At 38.1% G+C, this 14702-nt stretch overlaps 1 protein-coding gene across 1 annotated transcript in view; it reads right to left on the bottom strand.

The window, feature by feature from the left end:
- Nucleotides 1-14702, bottom strand: part of RAVER2 (ribonucleoprotein, PTB binding 2) — a 50557-nt gene that overhangs the window by 21825 nt on the left and 14030 nt on the right. Inside the window, exons 2-4 of the mRNA XM_016208383.2 lie at nucleotides 9079-9145; nucleotides 6682-7151; nucleotides 3802-3993 (exon numbers count right to left, since the gene is read on the bottom strand). Of these exons, the coding sequence (XP_016063869.2) occupies nucleotides 3802-3993; nucleotides 6682-7151; nucleotides 9079-9145 (729 nt within the window). The remainder of the gene's footprint in view (nucleotides 1-3801; nucleotides 3994-6681; nucleotides 7152-9078; nucleotides 9146-14702) is intronic.

Genomic DNA, 14702 nt, shown 5'->3' with positions numbered 1-14702 from the left:
ACTATACACAGTAACTTCTGATACATTCCTCTCAGACGCTGACAGATCGAACAGGCAAAAAATAAGTAAAGATCTGGAAGATTTGAGTAACAATAAATTCAAACTAATATTTATACACACACATATGTGTACATATAACTTTATGACCCACAAAGTGCAGATTGTTTGGGGGCACACATGGCACATTCACAGAAATCAATCATGCACCAAGTCACAAAAGAAGCCCCGACACCCCATCCCCCCAAATCAACATTAGACTACATTACATTGTCTGACCACACAAGGCAATAAAGTTATAAGTTTATATCAGAAGAATAGCTTTTAAAAATTCCGAAGTGGCTATAAACTGAAAAAACAAATAAACTAATTAAGCTTTTCGTTTAAAAGGAAATCATAAAAATTTGAGACGCTAATAATCTAAAATTTATGATCCATAGTTAAAAGGAAACTTGCTTTAAATTCATTCCCCAGAAAACATCTAGACTGAAAACAAAGGCACTAATGAAGCATGGGTATCAATAAAAATGGGAGGGGAAGGTGTAAACCCAAGGAATCGAGAAACAAAAACATCATAAAGATAAGGGCAGAAATATGCAAAAGATAGAAATAATATCAAAACTAGAGCTCTTTCTTTGAAAAGACAAAACAGAGAAATCTCTTATAAGATGTATCAAGGGGGAAAAAAAGAAAATGCAAGTAAATCAAATACACAGTGAAACCAAGGAAAACAGATGTGACAAATTTTAAAAATAATAAATCATTATGAATAACTATGAGCCGGTAAATTTGAAAACTTAGACAAAATGGATACATTTGTGGAACAGAATCAAATGCCAAATATGGCACATAAAGAAAAAAGCCCTAAAATATCTAAATATCCACTGAAGAAACTTAAGGGGTAACCAATAATCTCCCTCTGGAAGGGGCTCAAAAACCAGGTCTACATGGTCTCAGAGACGAGACTTCTTAAACTTTCAAAGGCTAGAGAGCCAGATTTTATAAAAGTTTATCCATAAATAGAAAGAAAACGGAGAGAGGGGAGACGGGGGGAGAGGGAAGGACATGGCTTTGCTGTTTCACCTCCTTGCGCATCCACTGGTTGATTCCTGCATGTGTCCTGACTGGGGCTCGAACCCGCAACCTTGGCGTACCGGGATGATGCTCTAACCAACTGAGCCACCCGGCCAGGGCGCAGGAATCTGAATGGCTGCGGGCATTAAAGAATATTAAGCAAGAGAAAGACAAGCCCATCTGAGGGTGAGAAAGGTCACTCCCACGGTGCTGTGGACTGATAAAGGGGCGGACCAACGACACGGTGCTCGGCAGGGGTTATTCTGATGGCATCGCGGTGAGAAAAGATGAGGTCCTGAGCAAAGTGACAAAGATGCTAACAAGTCCCAAGGATGTCAGACATCAGGAGGTGCCGCGGGAAGGACTGGCTAGTATTTCTCACATCTGTATTTGGGGAGTGGGTGAGGGAGACCAATCCTGATTTAAGTTTTGGGTTCAGATAGTTTTTAATTTGGATGGACTGATGCCATATATAAATATCACAAAACACAGAAAAGAAAGTCCCAGAGAAAAATAGGAGTTTTTTTTGGGGGGGGGGGTGTTAAATACTGAAATTGAATTATTTATATAACAAAGGTAGAATGTGTACTCATCACCCGGAAATACAGATTTAATTCTAAGAGTAGTTTGGTCCAAAAATGTATGCTTAACAGTGATCATAGATAGGCAAGAACTAAACCCACTGGAGTCTTTAAAAGGAAAAGAAGTGAGGTGGTCACATACAGAAGTCTACTGACACTGCTCTCAGAGAAGGGGGGGCAGTTAGGGAAAGCACGGGGCGGGAGCTCAAGGTGGCAGAGTGCTGCAGAGGGGCCAGGCAGTGACCGAACAGCGCCCGTGCGGCCTGAGTGAAGAAATCGCCGTCTGTCTTCGTGAGAACAGGTCCCCTTGAACAGTGGAGGCCGAAGGCAAGGCCCTGGGCTGAGAAAATGGGAAGTGAAGCGACGGAGACGGCGAGCGGGCCCACCTGTTCCTTCCAGGGGCTCCGCTGGGGAGGAAATGAACAGAAAGGCCAGGATCTAGAGGAAAATTTTAAAGGAAAAGATTTGAGACTGTTTATAAGCAGATAAGATGGAGCCAGTGGAGCAACAAGTGAAACTATATAAAAAGATGGGAACCAAGGCCCTTGGGGCCGGGGCCGGGAGCCCCGCTGCGGCCGGAGGAAGCGCAGCCCTGGCCCGGGCGCGGGGGCCCGGTGCCCGCTCGCTGCCCATCCTAAGCAGGTAGTAAGCACAACGCTACTGAGGAGAGAGAAGTTAAAGAAAAACCCACCAACAAACAGGGCGCATGTGCCGGGGGAGTATGAGGGAAGGGGAACGAGCGAGCCCAGCCCAGGGCCTCGGTATTTCTATACAGCAGGAGCCGCGACGGAAAGGAGGTTTGAGACAGTTGCTGTAGAAAACGGAAAGGAGCCGCTGATGAGAGAGGAGCTAGTTTTTCTGTGGGGCCAGCGACAAATGTATGTCACCATTTGTGGTGGCATCAAGACACCTAGCGGTTTCTCTCGGAGAGGACACCGGGCCCGGCTGTAGACGTCGGTGTCTGGATGGATTCAGAATTGTCAGCTCAGCAAATCCAATGCAACGGAGAGATGATTTAACCAAAGGCAATGAGACTGAGAGTGAAGGAAGGCTGGACTGATGAAGTACGCACGGGAGAAGACGACAATGACAGGAGGACCTGAGGGGAAGGGGCCCGGAACCAGAGGTGAGGTCAAATGAGAGGGAAAGAGATGCGAGACCAGCGACAGTCCCCACCTTCCCCCGCCCCTGATGTCCTCTCTCCGGTTCATCTGCAAACCACTTGCAGACTCACCCGCGGATGGCTTAACTCTGCCCCGCCGCTCCCTCGTGTGTTGCTTTATAACCCCCGCTGCCCGCCAGTCCGACCTAAATTCTCGGGGCGCTCCACAGCGCTGCCTGACTCGGCGTCGCCCGGCCGCTTCCCCGCACACCCCTTCCCAGCGGCGCGCCCAGACCGCCTCAGAGGCTTTGTCCCACCTGGAATTTGACCCCCCCCTCTCCCTCAGGGCTGCCCAAGTTATCAAGTAAAAATACAGGAGGCCCAGTTAAGTCTGGGTTTCAGACAAACAAAGAGAAATTTTTTAATGTGAGCATCTCATGTGAAAGCTGTGTTTACCTGGCAGTCCTACCCTCCATCCCCATCAACACATTTCAAACTCACACTCAATACTACCTTCCTTACGAAGTCTTCCCTGACCCCTTCAAGAGCGTATCCCTTCCTTCGTTCAGTCAACAGATGTTTACTCAGCTAAGGACTAGGAGGAAAAAGTGTGAGGAAGGGATCTCCCCGCGTGGAACTCCAGGCGGAGAAGCGGGAGAGCGGTAAGGAGACGCTTACAACAGAGAGGCAGCTACAACGTGCACGTGAGCAAAACCAACTACTTGTACTACGGATACTTATGAACACTTTGCAAAAAAGAGGCACCTTACACTCAAGATTTCGAGCAGAACAGGAACTCAAGTGTTTGTTGAATGAACGACATTCCTTCAAAAAATTTCCTAAGCTGAATACACTTGAAACACATTTTCTTCTTTTGTAACGACTCTTGGCTTGATTCGAGAGAGATGCATGTTCATCAGTTTTTTAAAAAGAAGAAGTCTTTATGAAGCAGAAAGATAATAAAGGTCCAATCAACAGTAATTAGTTTGGATAGGTTAAAAAAGTGTTAGAATTTTTTACGTTGCTAATAAAGAACCAAAAACTTACCACTCGTTGAGCTGCTATCAACGCTGCTAATGTACTTCGCCCTGGTGCTCCTGGGGCGCAGAAGGAAACTTGGACTTTGCTTCCCTTGACGGTCATGCCATCGGCGGCCTGCTGAACCTCCTCAGCATGCTCCGCAGTGTTATACTCAACCACCGCGAAGCCCCCGACGTAACTGCCTTCATCCTGCGCAAGCTGACATAACACATTTCATCAAAAGGGAATTCTATCATTTATTAGAAATGGTGCTTTACAGCATTTCATTTTCAAGTTCAAGAACAAAGGTATCAGAGCACAGTACTGATGATAAATAGTGTTCTTCCAGAAACTAAATTTACTACTTGATTGGAGGCAGTCCTTTAAACAAGATTCTGTCCTTTCTTTTGAATTCTTTGATTTTCTAATTTATTTTAAAAGTCAAAGCCCGAGTGTGATAATATTCCCTATATATTAAGAAATATATATAACTGATAACTTATAGGAAAATACGAGGACACAATGAAAACTTTCTTTAAAATAAATTTGCCAGATACATGAACAATGAAACATACTGAAACAATTATTTGACCACATATCTATGTAAAATAAAGTTTGTACTATCAAGAGAAGAAAGGTAGGAGGAACCATACTCAACTTTTATCTCAACATTTTAAACAGATTCCAGAAATTTGGTCACGTATACCTAAGCAAACCTTATTTGTAAAATTATGCCCCAGATTTATTAAAATACCATATGCAACACACAATCTTTATTTCTGAATGTGCCCTAAATTAACTCCTAAAATGCAGAACTCAATTTATTTCCAGTCACCCACCTGTGAGAATGTAAAGGAAGACACTAAAGTCCTGGATCTGTGAAGACTGGCACAAAGAGCAAAAATAAGAGCAAAGTAAGACACTAAAACGTTTCTGAGTTTTGAACTTGTCTGAATTATTTTAAATACATTCAAACTAGAAAGTGATCAATGAGATAAAATTCAGCTGGGTGTGTCTTTGAGATGACACATGAACAACACTTCTATTTGGATTTGGCACCTCACAAGTTAATATTACAATTAAATCATTTCTAGTTCCTCCTCTTACTTTTGAAACTTCTACTTTCATGTATAGTAGACAAATTTTTTATTTTTCCTTCATATTCTTCCTTCTTTTAAAAACTGTCCTCATATGTCTTTTTCTCCATAAAACATTCTCCCAGTCAAGTGGGAGAAAGGGAAAACACCTGCCTCTTCTAAACATTTCTCCTACAACCCCATTCCTCCTATAACCCAAACCAGATCTTAAAATCAGATTTGTAGAAGCCGTTAGTCTCTTTGGTCTCTCTTGATTACAACATAAGAGGCTGTCTTCAATCTAGTCTGTGTCAACCTACCAAGCAAAAGAGCCTGAATTTAACAGAGCCACTGACAGAAGTGTCATAAAGTAGTTTTTATTAATCTTTTGAAAACTTTAAAAACATTTATTATTATTCCTGGTTCACTGTGATAACCTCCATGCCTATATAAATTATAATACCATTTTAATTCTTTCCAAAGACAAAAAACCGTCTAAGTCCATGGCATGGGTAGTTTTAAAGAGAACATTTCAGTTCAGTCTGAGAGCCATTCAAATACATAAATGGTTGACTTGTGATCTAGTTAAATTTCCATTATTTTGAAATATTTTAACAGTAGGTAACGGTCAGATACAAATATTTTAACAAACATTTTTCTACAAGATGGCAAGCTGGACTAGATAACCTCTCAGGTCCCTCTGACTCTGGGATTCATAATTCATATACAATTTGTGACAAATAGCTTTTCCCCTCTCATTTGTATCAAAGGCCTCAACTTAAGCTACAAAGAATTATGTATGGCCACAGGATATTGCTATACAATTCTTAGTATCAAGAATAGCAAATAGATAAGATAATCAACTTTCGATAGCTGAGATTTGAGGTCAGAGATTTGATTAAAATTTGTTACAAAATTTTATAAAGCTCTTGGGTGGTTTCTTTGATGCTTATTATATTGGGATTGGAGGGGTGGAAATTTGAGAAAAGGAAGATGGTAGCATTATTCATATACATGTATATATACATCTGTATTGTGTATATGTGTATTTATGTAGATATATGATTACACTATGACTCTAAACTTCCTACTGCAATTATGGAGAGTCAACAAATATATGATTAAAGAAAAGGGGGGGTAAGAAAGGCAGGGAAGACAGCAAGTTCATCAGTTGCTATCTTACCTCTGTAAGGAAAGAAGTTATAGATAGCAGCATTTTTGTCTATTTAGTCAATATATTTAATTTTACTATGATAAAGAGGTTGAAAATTTTTACCAGTGTTGTCAGTTTTCAGGATCTTTTCTAAATGGTTCACTTACCATGACCCCATTAAGACAAAATTGTATGTTCTCTTTAAGCCTCATTATACTTTTCTATCTTCTATTATATCACTTTTCATACAAGATTTCCAATTATTAGATTACCTGTCAGTCTTGTCTACAAAATTGTGAGGTTACTGAGAGAGTATCTTTCTGATATCTATATTCCTGGTATTTAGCAATATAGTGTCTGGCACAGAGAAGGTGATAGATAAAACGTAGATGGAGGAATGGATCAATGGGTGAACGGTGTAATGAATGAATGAAATGAGGTGATTAAGTGATGGACATGCTAAGACATATTTAACTATATAACAATGTAGTCTGGTCCATCAACAAAAGGGCTTGATTAAAAATTTACCGTGACATTAAAATCTTCATTGTAGACTAAAATAGAATGAGGTTAACCATTGTGATATTCACACAGGTATCATAAATTTGTGAGTGCATGCAGAACAGACACAAAGCAGATATTTTAAAGTATTTCTAATGCCATCTTAAGAATACATACCTGGCAAAACACAGGTTTATGGATAGTGGAAAAAAACTGCAACAGCTCCTCTGAATCCCTGTAGTCAGTAGGGAGTTTATCTATACAAAGGCACTTAGAATGAATGAGCTCTGCGGCCAATAGATTAACATCCATCCACTGTGCAAAGAGAGCTGAAGCCCCCAGCTGTTTGCCCAACAGCTCCAGTCTAGCCTTTGCAGCAAAGTCCTTTTTCATGTATTCCACAAATCCATAGCCTTTGGAATGGCCAGTAACTTCACTGTAGACCAGAAAACATCTCTCAATGTTCCCATAAGCTCGAACGAGTTCTTCAAACTCTTCTAATGTAAAGGAAGTGGGCAAGTTGGTAATACACAGCAAAGCATCTGTTGGCTGGAGCTGGACTATTAAGTCTTTTCCTCGAAAAGAATATTGATGAAACATCTGAATTGCATTCTGGGCTTGTTCCCCATTCAACAAGGTAACAAATGCTGGAAGATAAAATAAAAGAGTTTTCTAAGCCTGTGTTTTCAAACCTTTTTGGCTATGACTCACAGTAAAAAATACATTTTATGTCTGCAACTGAGTACACATATACATATATATTTCTGAAACAAAAATATCAGGGAGTAATACTCTTACCATATTCAAAGTGCTCTAATATTTTCTATTTCACTGTGCTTTCTAATGCTGACACACCCACTAAACTAATATCATGACAGTAACTCAAATTAAAAATATGACGCACTCCTCCCATCCTCTGTTCAGAGACTCCAATTACTGTAACAGGACTCCTGGAGTTGTCCAACAGCTCACTGGTACTCTGTCCATGTCACATAGGCTTTCTCTCTCTGTTTCTTTTCAGATAGTTTTTATCTCTATGTATTCATGTTCAGTAATCCTCCCCACCCCCAGTGTCTACTCTGCTGTTAATCCCATCTACCGTTACTTACTTACTTATGTTAATCTCAGACGTTGTAGTTTTCCTCTCTAGAAATTTGACTTGGTATTTTTTCAGTATCTTCCATAGCTCCACTTAATATATTCAATCTTTATTATAATTTCTTGTACCGATGCAACATTGTTATAAAAACTGTTTTAAAGTCCATTTTACCAATTCTTTTGTTTCAATTCCAAGTTTTGTTTGATTTTTCTCTTTATTATGGGTTGTATTTTCTTGCTTCTTTGCCATGTCTAGTAATTTTTTATTTCATGCCAGACACTGTAAATGTTACCTTGTTGGGGGCTGGATGTTTTTGTCTTTATATAAATATTCTTAAGTTTTGTTCTAGGATGTGGTTTAGCTACTAGGAATCAGCTTGATCCTTTCAGGTCTCATTTTTAAATTTTGTTAGGTAAGACCAGAGTTAATTTTCTTGACTCTTGAGACAAGACCCACCTGCACACTCCTCGGGATGCACCATGGATTATAAGGTTTTATCACCTAGCTGACGGGAACAGCACTATTCCTGGCCCTATGTGAGCTGTGAGACAGTTACCTCTAATCCCTTTGTCAATATTTAGTAACACTGAAATTGTACATAACATATGACCCAGCAATTTGCTCATGGAGAAACAATTACAGTGTATATCAGAAGACAAAGAAAAGGATATTCATTACAGCATTATTTGAAATACTGGAAAGGTTAAAGCTTCCTAAATGCCTACCAGTAATGAATGGATTTATCAGTGGTGACTAATTCACAGGACAGAATAGTATGTAGTAGTTTAAATCAATGAAATAAAGCTCTATGTATCAACGTGGAAAAATCTGAAACTAAGGCTGAGTTAAAAAAAATAAAAGCAAGTTACTAAATGAAACCTATAGAATACCACTTACGTAAAGTTTTTAAAACCACTGAGAACAACACTGTTAATTATCCATATAGTAAAATTATAGGTACTAGTGAAGGGACTCTGGTAACAAACAGCTCCACAATTTCAATGGCTTAACAAAACAAAAGGGTTTTTTTGGTTATTGTTCATGCTGCATATCCCTTGCTGAAAGGAAGAAAGGAAGGAAGGAGGCTTTGCCCATCATAGTTAATGGAAAAATTAAGCAATTTTCCCAATTTGCCAGTGAAAGTCAAATAATACACTTCTTTATTCACCAGGTCCAGTAATAAATTATTAAAACTGAAGAACACAGAGCTTATAAAGAATATTCACTACAACATTAAAACCTATAGCATCAGAATAGTCATCATAAAAATTCATAAGGCTTTAGTAACATATCGATTTATGTGATTAAAATTTAGTATATTATCTTCAAAAAATAAATTTTATGAGTAACATTTACATGATTAATGCTTAAGAATCTAAATGATTAGCTTAAGAATGAAAACATACTATGCCTTTTTGTTTTATGACTATATGTACAATCAAAATGAAATTAGATCCTTAGAACTCAAATCTTACCTGTGCGCTTATTTCTGTCCACATAACAATACTTTAACTCATAGTCTTGTAATAAATCGTGAACTTCCTGAAAGAGACAAGACATGAATTCAGTTAGTACACAAACGCAGTTAGGGGATAATCCAGCTGTACTAGCCTACCACTTTACCACCACCCTCTCCCATGTAAAAAGCACTCATAAATCTCCATTACTTATTTAAATTAAAGGCATTCAAGGCTTACCAGCATGGCACCAACCTACCTCTCCCAATATACCCCCAAAACAACCCCTGCACATTCCCATATTCCTGCTCAAAGGGCTGCTCACTGCCTTGCCAGTACACCATGTACAGTTCTTACTCTGAGTTTGTTTACTCTGATACCCTGACTTGGCATAGGGCAAACATACCACTAAAGCTCCCAAACTTTACCTGAAATTACATGCATCCTTTGAAATCCCAGGTCGAAGATTCTTCCATGAATCTTTTCCCAACTGTTTTCCACAGGATATGATCTCTCCTACATCTATGCTAACAATGGTCATACTTTATTTATGCCTCTCTTATAGAAAAAATATTAAACATTTCTATTTGTGTACTACCTACTAAGTTTGTAACAAGTAATAAAACTGTAGATGCTTGTAGTACCAGCATGGAGAATAAATAAATGTAGACTGCAAACCTAACTTAGAGATCCCTGGGTATGAAAACAAGCAACCACCACCAAGGTATGGTACACAGTTCAGTTTATTTCCCCAAAATGTTTAAACTGGCCTTCTGGTTCATTCTGACTCTATTATTAATCCAGCCTGAAACTGTGCCTTCTGATATCATAACTTCCATCGACCTGGGGGATTGAAAAAGTAGATTTCAATTCCTAATCCTTGCTGTTAAATTGATAATACTTGAGTACAGGAACTATATTCCATATATTTGTAAAACACCTGTATTGCTTTGCATATGCTGGGCACTCAAATATACATTAAAGTGAATATAATTTAATTATTTTGACACTGAACTGATATTTGGCCTTGAAAAATTTTGCTCATAATACACAACAGATGCAGTTATTATTTTTTAAAGTGGTCAATAAATTAATTCCATATAGCATTGGAAAAGACAGAGGAAAGGCGAATATAAACAAAATAGTCTAAAAAAAAACACACAAAAAAACAAAGTCAATGGAACCAAGAGCTGGTTCTTTGAAAAGATAAGATTGATAAACTTTAACCAGACCCAAGAACAAGAGAGAGAGGACCCAAATAAATAAAATCAGAAATTAAAGAGGAAAATTAACAACTGACAACTGAAATCAAAGAAATACAAAAGATTATAAGAATATATTACAAACAACTATATGCCAACAAATTGGAAAATCTGGAAGAAATGGATAAATTCCTAGAAACATACAGTCTTCCAAAACCGAATCAAGAAGAAACAGAAAATATGAACAGACCAACTACAACTAATGAAATTGAAGCAGTAATCAAAAAACTCCCAGCAAACGAAAGTCCTGGACTGGATGGTTTCACAGGTGAATTTCACCAAACAGTCAAAGAACACCTATCCCTTTAAACTATTCCAAAAAATTCAAGAGGAGTGAAGAATTCCATGCTCATTTTAGAGGCCAGCATTTCCTGATCACAAAACCAGATAAAGACACTACAAAGAAAAAAATATATATAGGCCAATCTCCCTGATTAACATATATGCAAAAATCCTCAACAAAATGTGAGTGAACCGAGTCCAGCTATACATTAAAAAGATCATACACCATAATTAAGTGGGATTTATTCCTGGGATGCAAGGTTGGTACAATACCAGCAAATCAATTAACGTGATGCACCACATAAACAAAATGAAAAATAAAAATCATATGAGCATATCAATAGATGCAGAAAAAGCATTTGAAAAAACCCAGCACCCTTTTATGATTAAAAGCTCTTAGCAAAGTGGGACTAAAAGGAACATACTTCAACATAATAAAGGCCATATAAGACAAACACACAGCCAACATCATCAATCAATGGGCAAAAACTAAAAGTGTTTCCCTTAAGATGAGGAACAAGACAGGGATGTCTACTTTCACCACTCTTATTCAACACAGTACTAGAAGTCCTAGCCACAGCAGTCAGACAAGAAGAAATAGAAGGCATCCAAATCAGAAAGAAAGAAGTAAAATTGTCAATATTTGCATATGACTTGATACTGTATATAAAGAACCCTAAAGATTACACCAAAAAACTACTAGATCTGATCAATGAAATCAGTAAAGTAGCAGGATGAAAAATTAACACTCAGAAATCACTTGCATTTCTATACACCAATAATGAACTATCAGAAAGTGAATTTAAGAAAACTTTCCCATTTACAATTGCATCAAAATAAAATACCTAGGAATATATTTAAGCAAGGAGATAAAAGACCTGTACTTGGAAAATTATAAAATGCTGAAGGAGGAAACTGAAAAGGATACAAGTAAGTGGAAACATATACCATGTTCATGGATAGGAAGAATTAATATAGTTAAAATGTCCATACTACCCAAATCAATCTATAGATTCAATGTAATTCCTAGCAAAATACCAATGGTGTATTTCACAGAACTAAAACAAATAATCCAAAAATTTATATGGAACCACAAAAGACCGCCCCAATAGCCTCAGCAATATCAAGAAATACGACCAAAGTTGGACGTATCATGCTACCTGATTTCAAAATATAAGGTTATAGTAATCAAAACAGCATGGTACTGGCATAAAAACAGACATATAGATCAATGAAATAGAATACCTAGAAATAAACCCATGCCTTTACGGTCAATATCTGACAAAGGAGGCAAGAACATACAATGGGGTAAAGATAGTGTATTCAATAAATGGTGCTGGGAAAATTGAACAGATACATGTTTACAAAAAAAAAAAAAAAAGAAACTAGACCACCTTCTTACACCATGCATAAGAATAAACTCAAAACGGATTAAAGGTGTAAATGTCAGACTCAAAAACAAAACTCCTAAGAAGAAAACATAGGCAGTAAAAGCTGTGACATTTTCGTAGCAATATTTTTTTCTGATACATCTCCTTGTGTAAGGGAAACAAAAGAAAAAATAAACAAATGAGACTACATCAAACGAAAAAGTTTTTGCACAGCAAAGGAAACCATCAACAAAGTGAAAAGAAACCCTACTGAATGGCGGAGGCTATTCACAATGATACAATGGTAATGGGTTAATATCCAAAATTTATAAAGAACTCATATAATTTAACAGTAGAAAAACAAACAATCCAATTAAAAAGTGGGCAGAAGACCTGAAGAGACACTTCTCCCAGGAAGACATACAGATGGTCAATAGACATATGGAAAGTTGCTCAATGTCACTCATCATAAGAGAGATGCAAATCAAAACTGCAATGAGGTATCACCTCACACCTGTCAGGATGGCTGCCATCAACAAACCAACAAACAACAAGTGCTGGCGAGGGTGTGGAGAGAAGGGAGCCCACGTACACTGCTGGTGGGAATGCAGACCGGGGCAGCCACTGCGGAGAACAGTACAGAGGTTCCTCAAAAAATTAAAAGTGGAGCTGCCTATGACCCAGTAATTTCACTTCTGGGAATATATCCTAAGAAACCTGAAGCACTAATTTGAAAGAATTTATGCACCCCCATGTTAATGGCAGTGTTATTTACAGTAGCCAAGAAATGGAAGTAACCCAAGTGCCCATCAACAGACAAGTGGGTAAAAACGCTATGGTACATATACACAATGGAATACCATTTGGCCATGAAAGAGAGTGAAATCTTATCTTTTGTAAAAGCATGGATGGACTAGAGGGCATTATGCTAAGGGAAATAAGTCAGTCAGAGAAAGACAAATACCATAGGATTCCACTTATATGTGGAATCTAAAGAGAAAAATAAATCAACAATCAAAACAGAATCCGATTCCTAGATACAGAGAACAGACTTACGGCTGACACAGGGGAAGGAGGCTGGGGGGCAGAATAGTCACAGAGATGTAGATTACAGCACAGGGAATATAGTCAATGGACAGGGCCAGCCGGGTACTTGAAATATCGGGGGGACCACATGATCGTCTAACCACTGTGTTGTACATCTGAAACTGATACAGAACAATATTGAATGTAAACTGTAATTTAAAAATAACATATTCTGTATTCTTCATTAAGAAAACATAAGTCTTTCAGTAGCATTATGTACACATCCTGCCAACAAGCTAATTCAATACTTTATGGAGAGAGTGACATGGTTTTGTTTGAAAGGATCCAGTGTATGCTTTTAGTTGCACAGGCTAATCTCTCATTTCACTAGTTAACAGCTGTCAAATGCCAGATACAGAAAACATGATACGGCTCTTCACATTATCAAGTACCCGTAAACAAATGACATGCTCTGTTACTAATTCAGCTGAGAGATTTACCTGAAAGAGATCTCAAGTATTCAAAGATGCATTTTGCAACTTAGAAGTTTTATTTTTCAAATGCCTATATTTCTAGTCATGGCTTTTAATGTGACTCAGATGTGGGATGTAGATTTTGCCAACTTGGAAACCTTACAAAGTTTCCTGCAAAGAAAAAAACGATTATTATTTTCCATGCCCTGATTGTTTTGACCCGGGCAAAAGTGGGTCACGCCTCAATTTGATCCTCGGTAAGTTGGCCAAATTAAAAACTTAAAACCGGAGAGTCCTAACAACCATTTGCCAAAATTCTACCATGCCCCACCACACAGAACTAAAAGGACTAAAATTATATCTCCCTATACTAACCCAGTGTTATTACATTTCTATTAACTTACAAGCTAATTTTAAGGAACAAAGTAGCACCTTTGATGAAAGCACTTTGCCCTCTAACCAGCAATATCACTTACAAACTTCTTACAGTAAAAAGAGTTCACCGAAATTGATAATACTAGATAGTTCTAGTAACCTATTTCCAGACCAGATTCACTATCACTCCCTGGAATTAAATGTAAAATTTTGCACATATGAAATGTCTCCTGGACAGAGGATCAATAGCTTTCAAAGCAGTTAGTCAATGACTCCCACCGTCACACCTACACATGCTGTTACTTGCTCGGAACTGCACTTGGATGTTCCACACCAGACAGGACCCAACAGAGGGCCTATCATATAATACTTTTCAGGATATTAGCTGAGTAAATGTGGCGTCAATTTTAACTTGGCTAAATTTTTAACAGCTCTCAATGCAGCTATTTTGCTGGAAAGTTCATTTGAATACCAACTTTTTGGCAGAGGAACATTCCAACTTGGCATAAAAAAAAATTAATAAACTTTCAGCTTTTTTATTAGCAGTATAATAATAACTTACTAAGTGCTTACTTTATCCCAGGCACTTTATACACATTATCCCACTTAATCCTAACAACCTGATGAGCTGGATTTTAAAGCTAAATTTTAATATCCAGATTTTAAAGATGAGGACATTGAGGACTAGGGAAGTTAAGTGACTTGCACAGTACGTAATGGGTCTGGGATTCAAACCCTGATCAACGGACTCTGGAGCAAACGCAATGAACTACTGCACCATACCGTATCTTAAGCATCACCCAAACAAAAATAAAATCTATGAAATGTCCACTCTCATCACATTCCTAAAGCTG

Source organism: Miniopterus natalensis, chromosome 9, assembly GCF_054644295.1.
Source record: "Miniopterus natalensis isolate mMinNat1 chromosome 9, mMinNat1.hap1, whole genome shotgun sequence".
In the NCBI taxonomy this organism is placed as follows: Eukaryota; Metazoa; Chordata; class Mammalia; order Chiroptera; family Miniopteridae; genus Miniopterus; species Miniopterus natalensis.
This window is presented reverse-complemented; position numbering and strand designations above follow the sequence as displayed.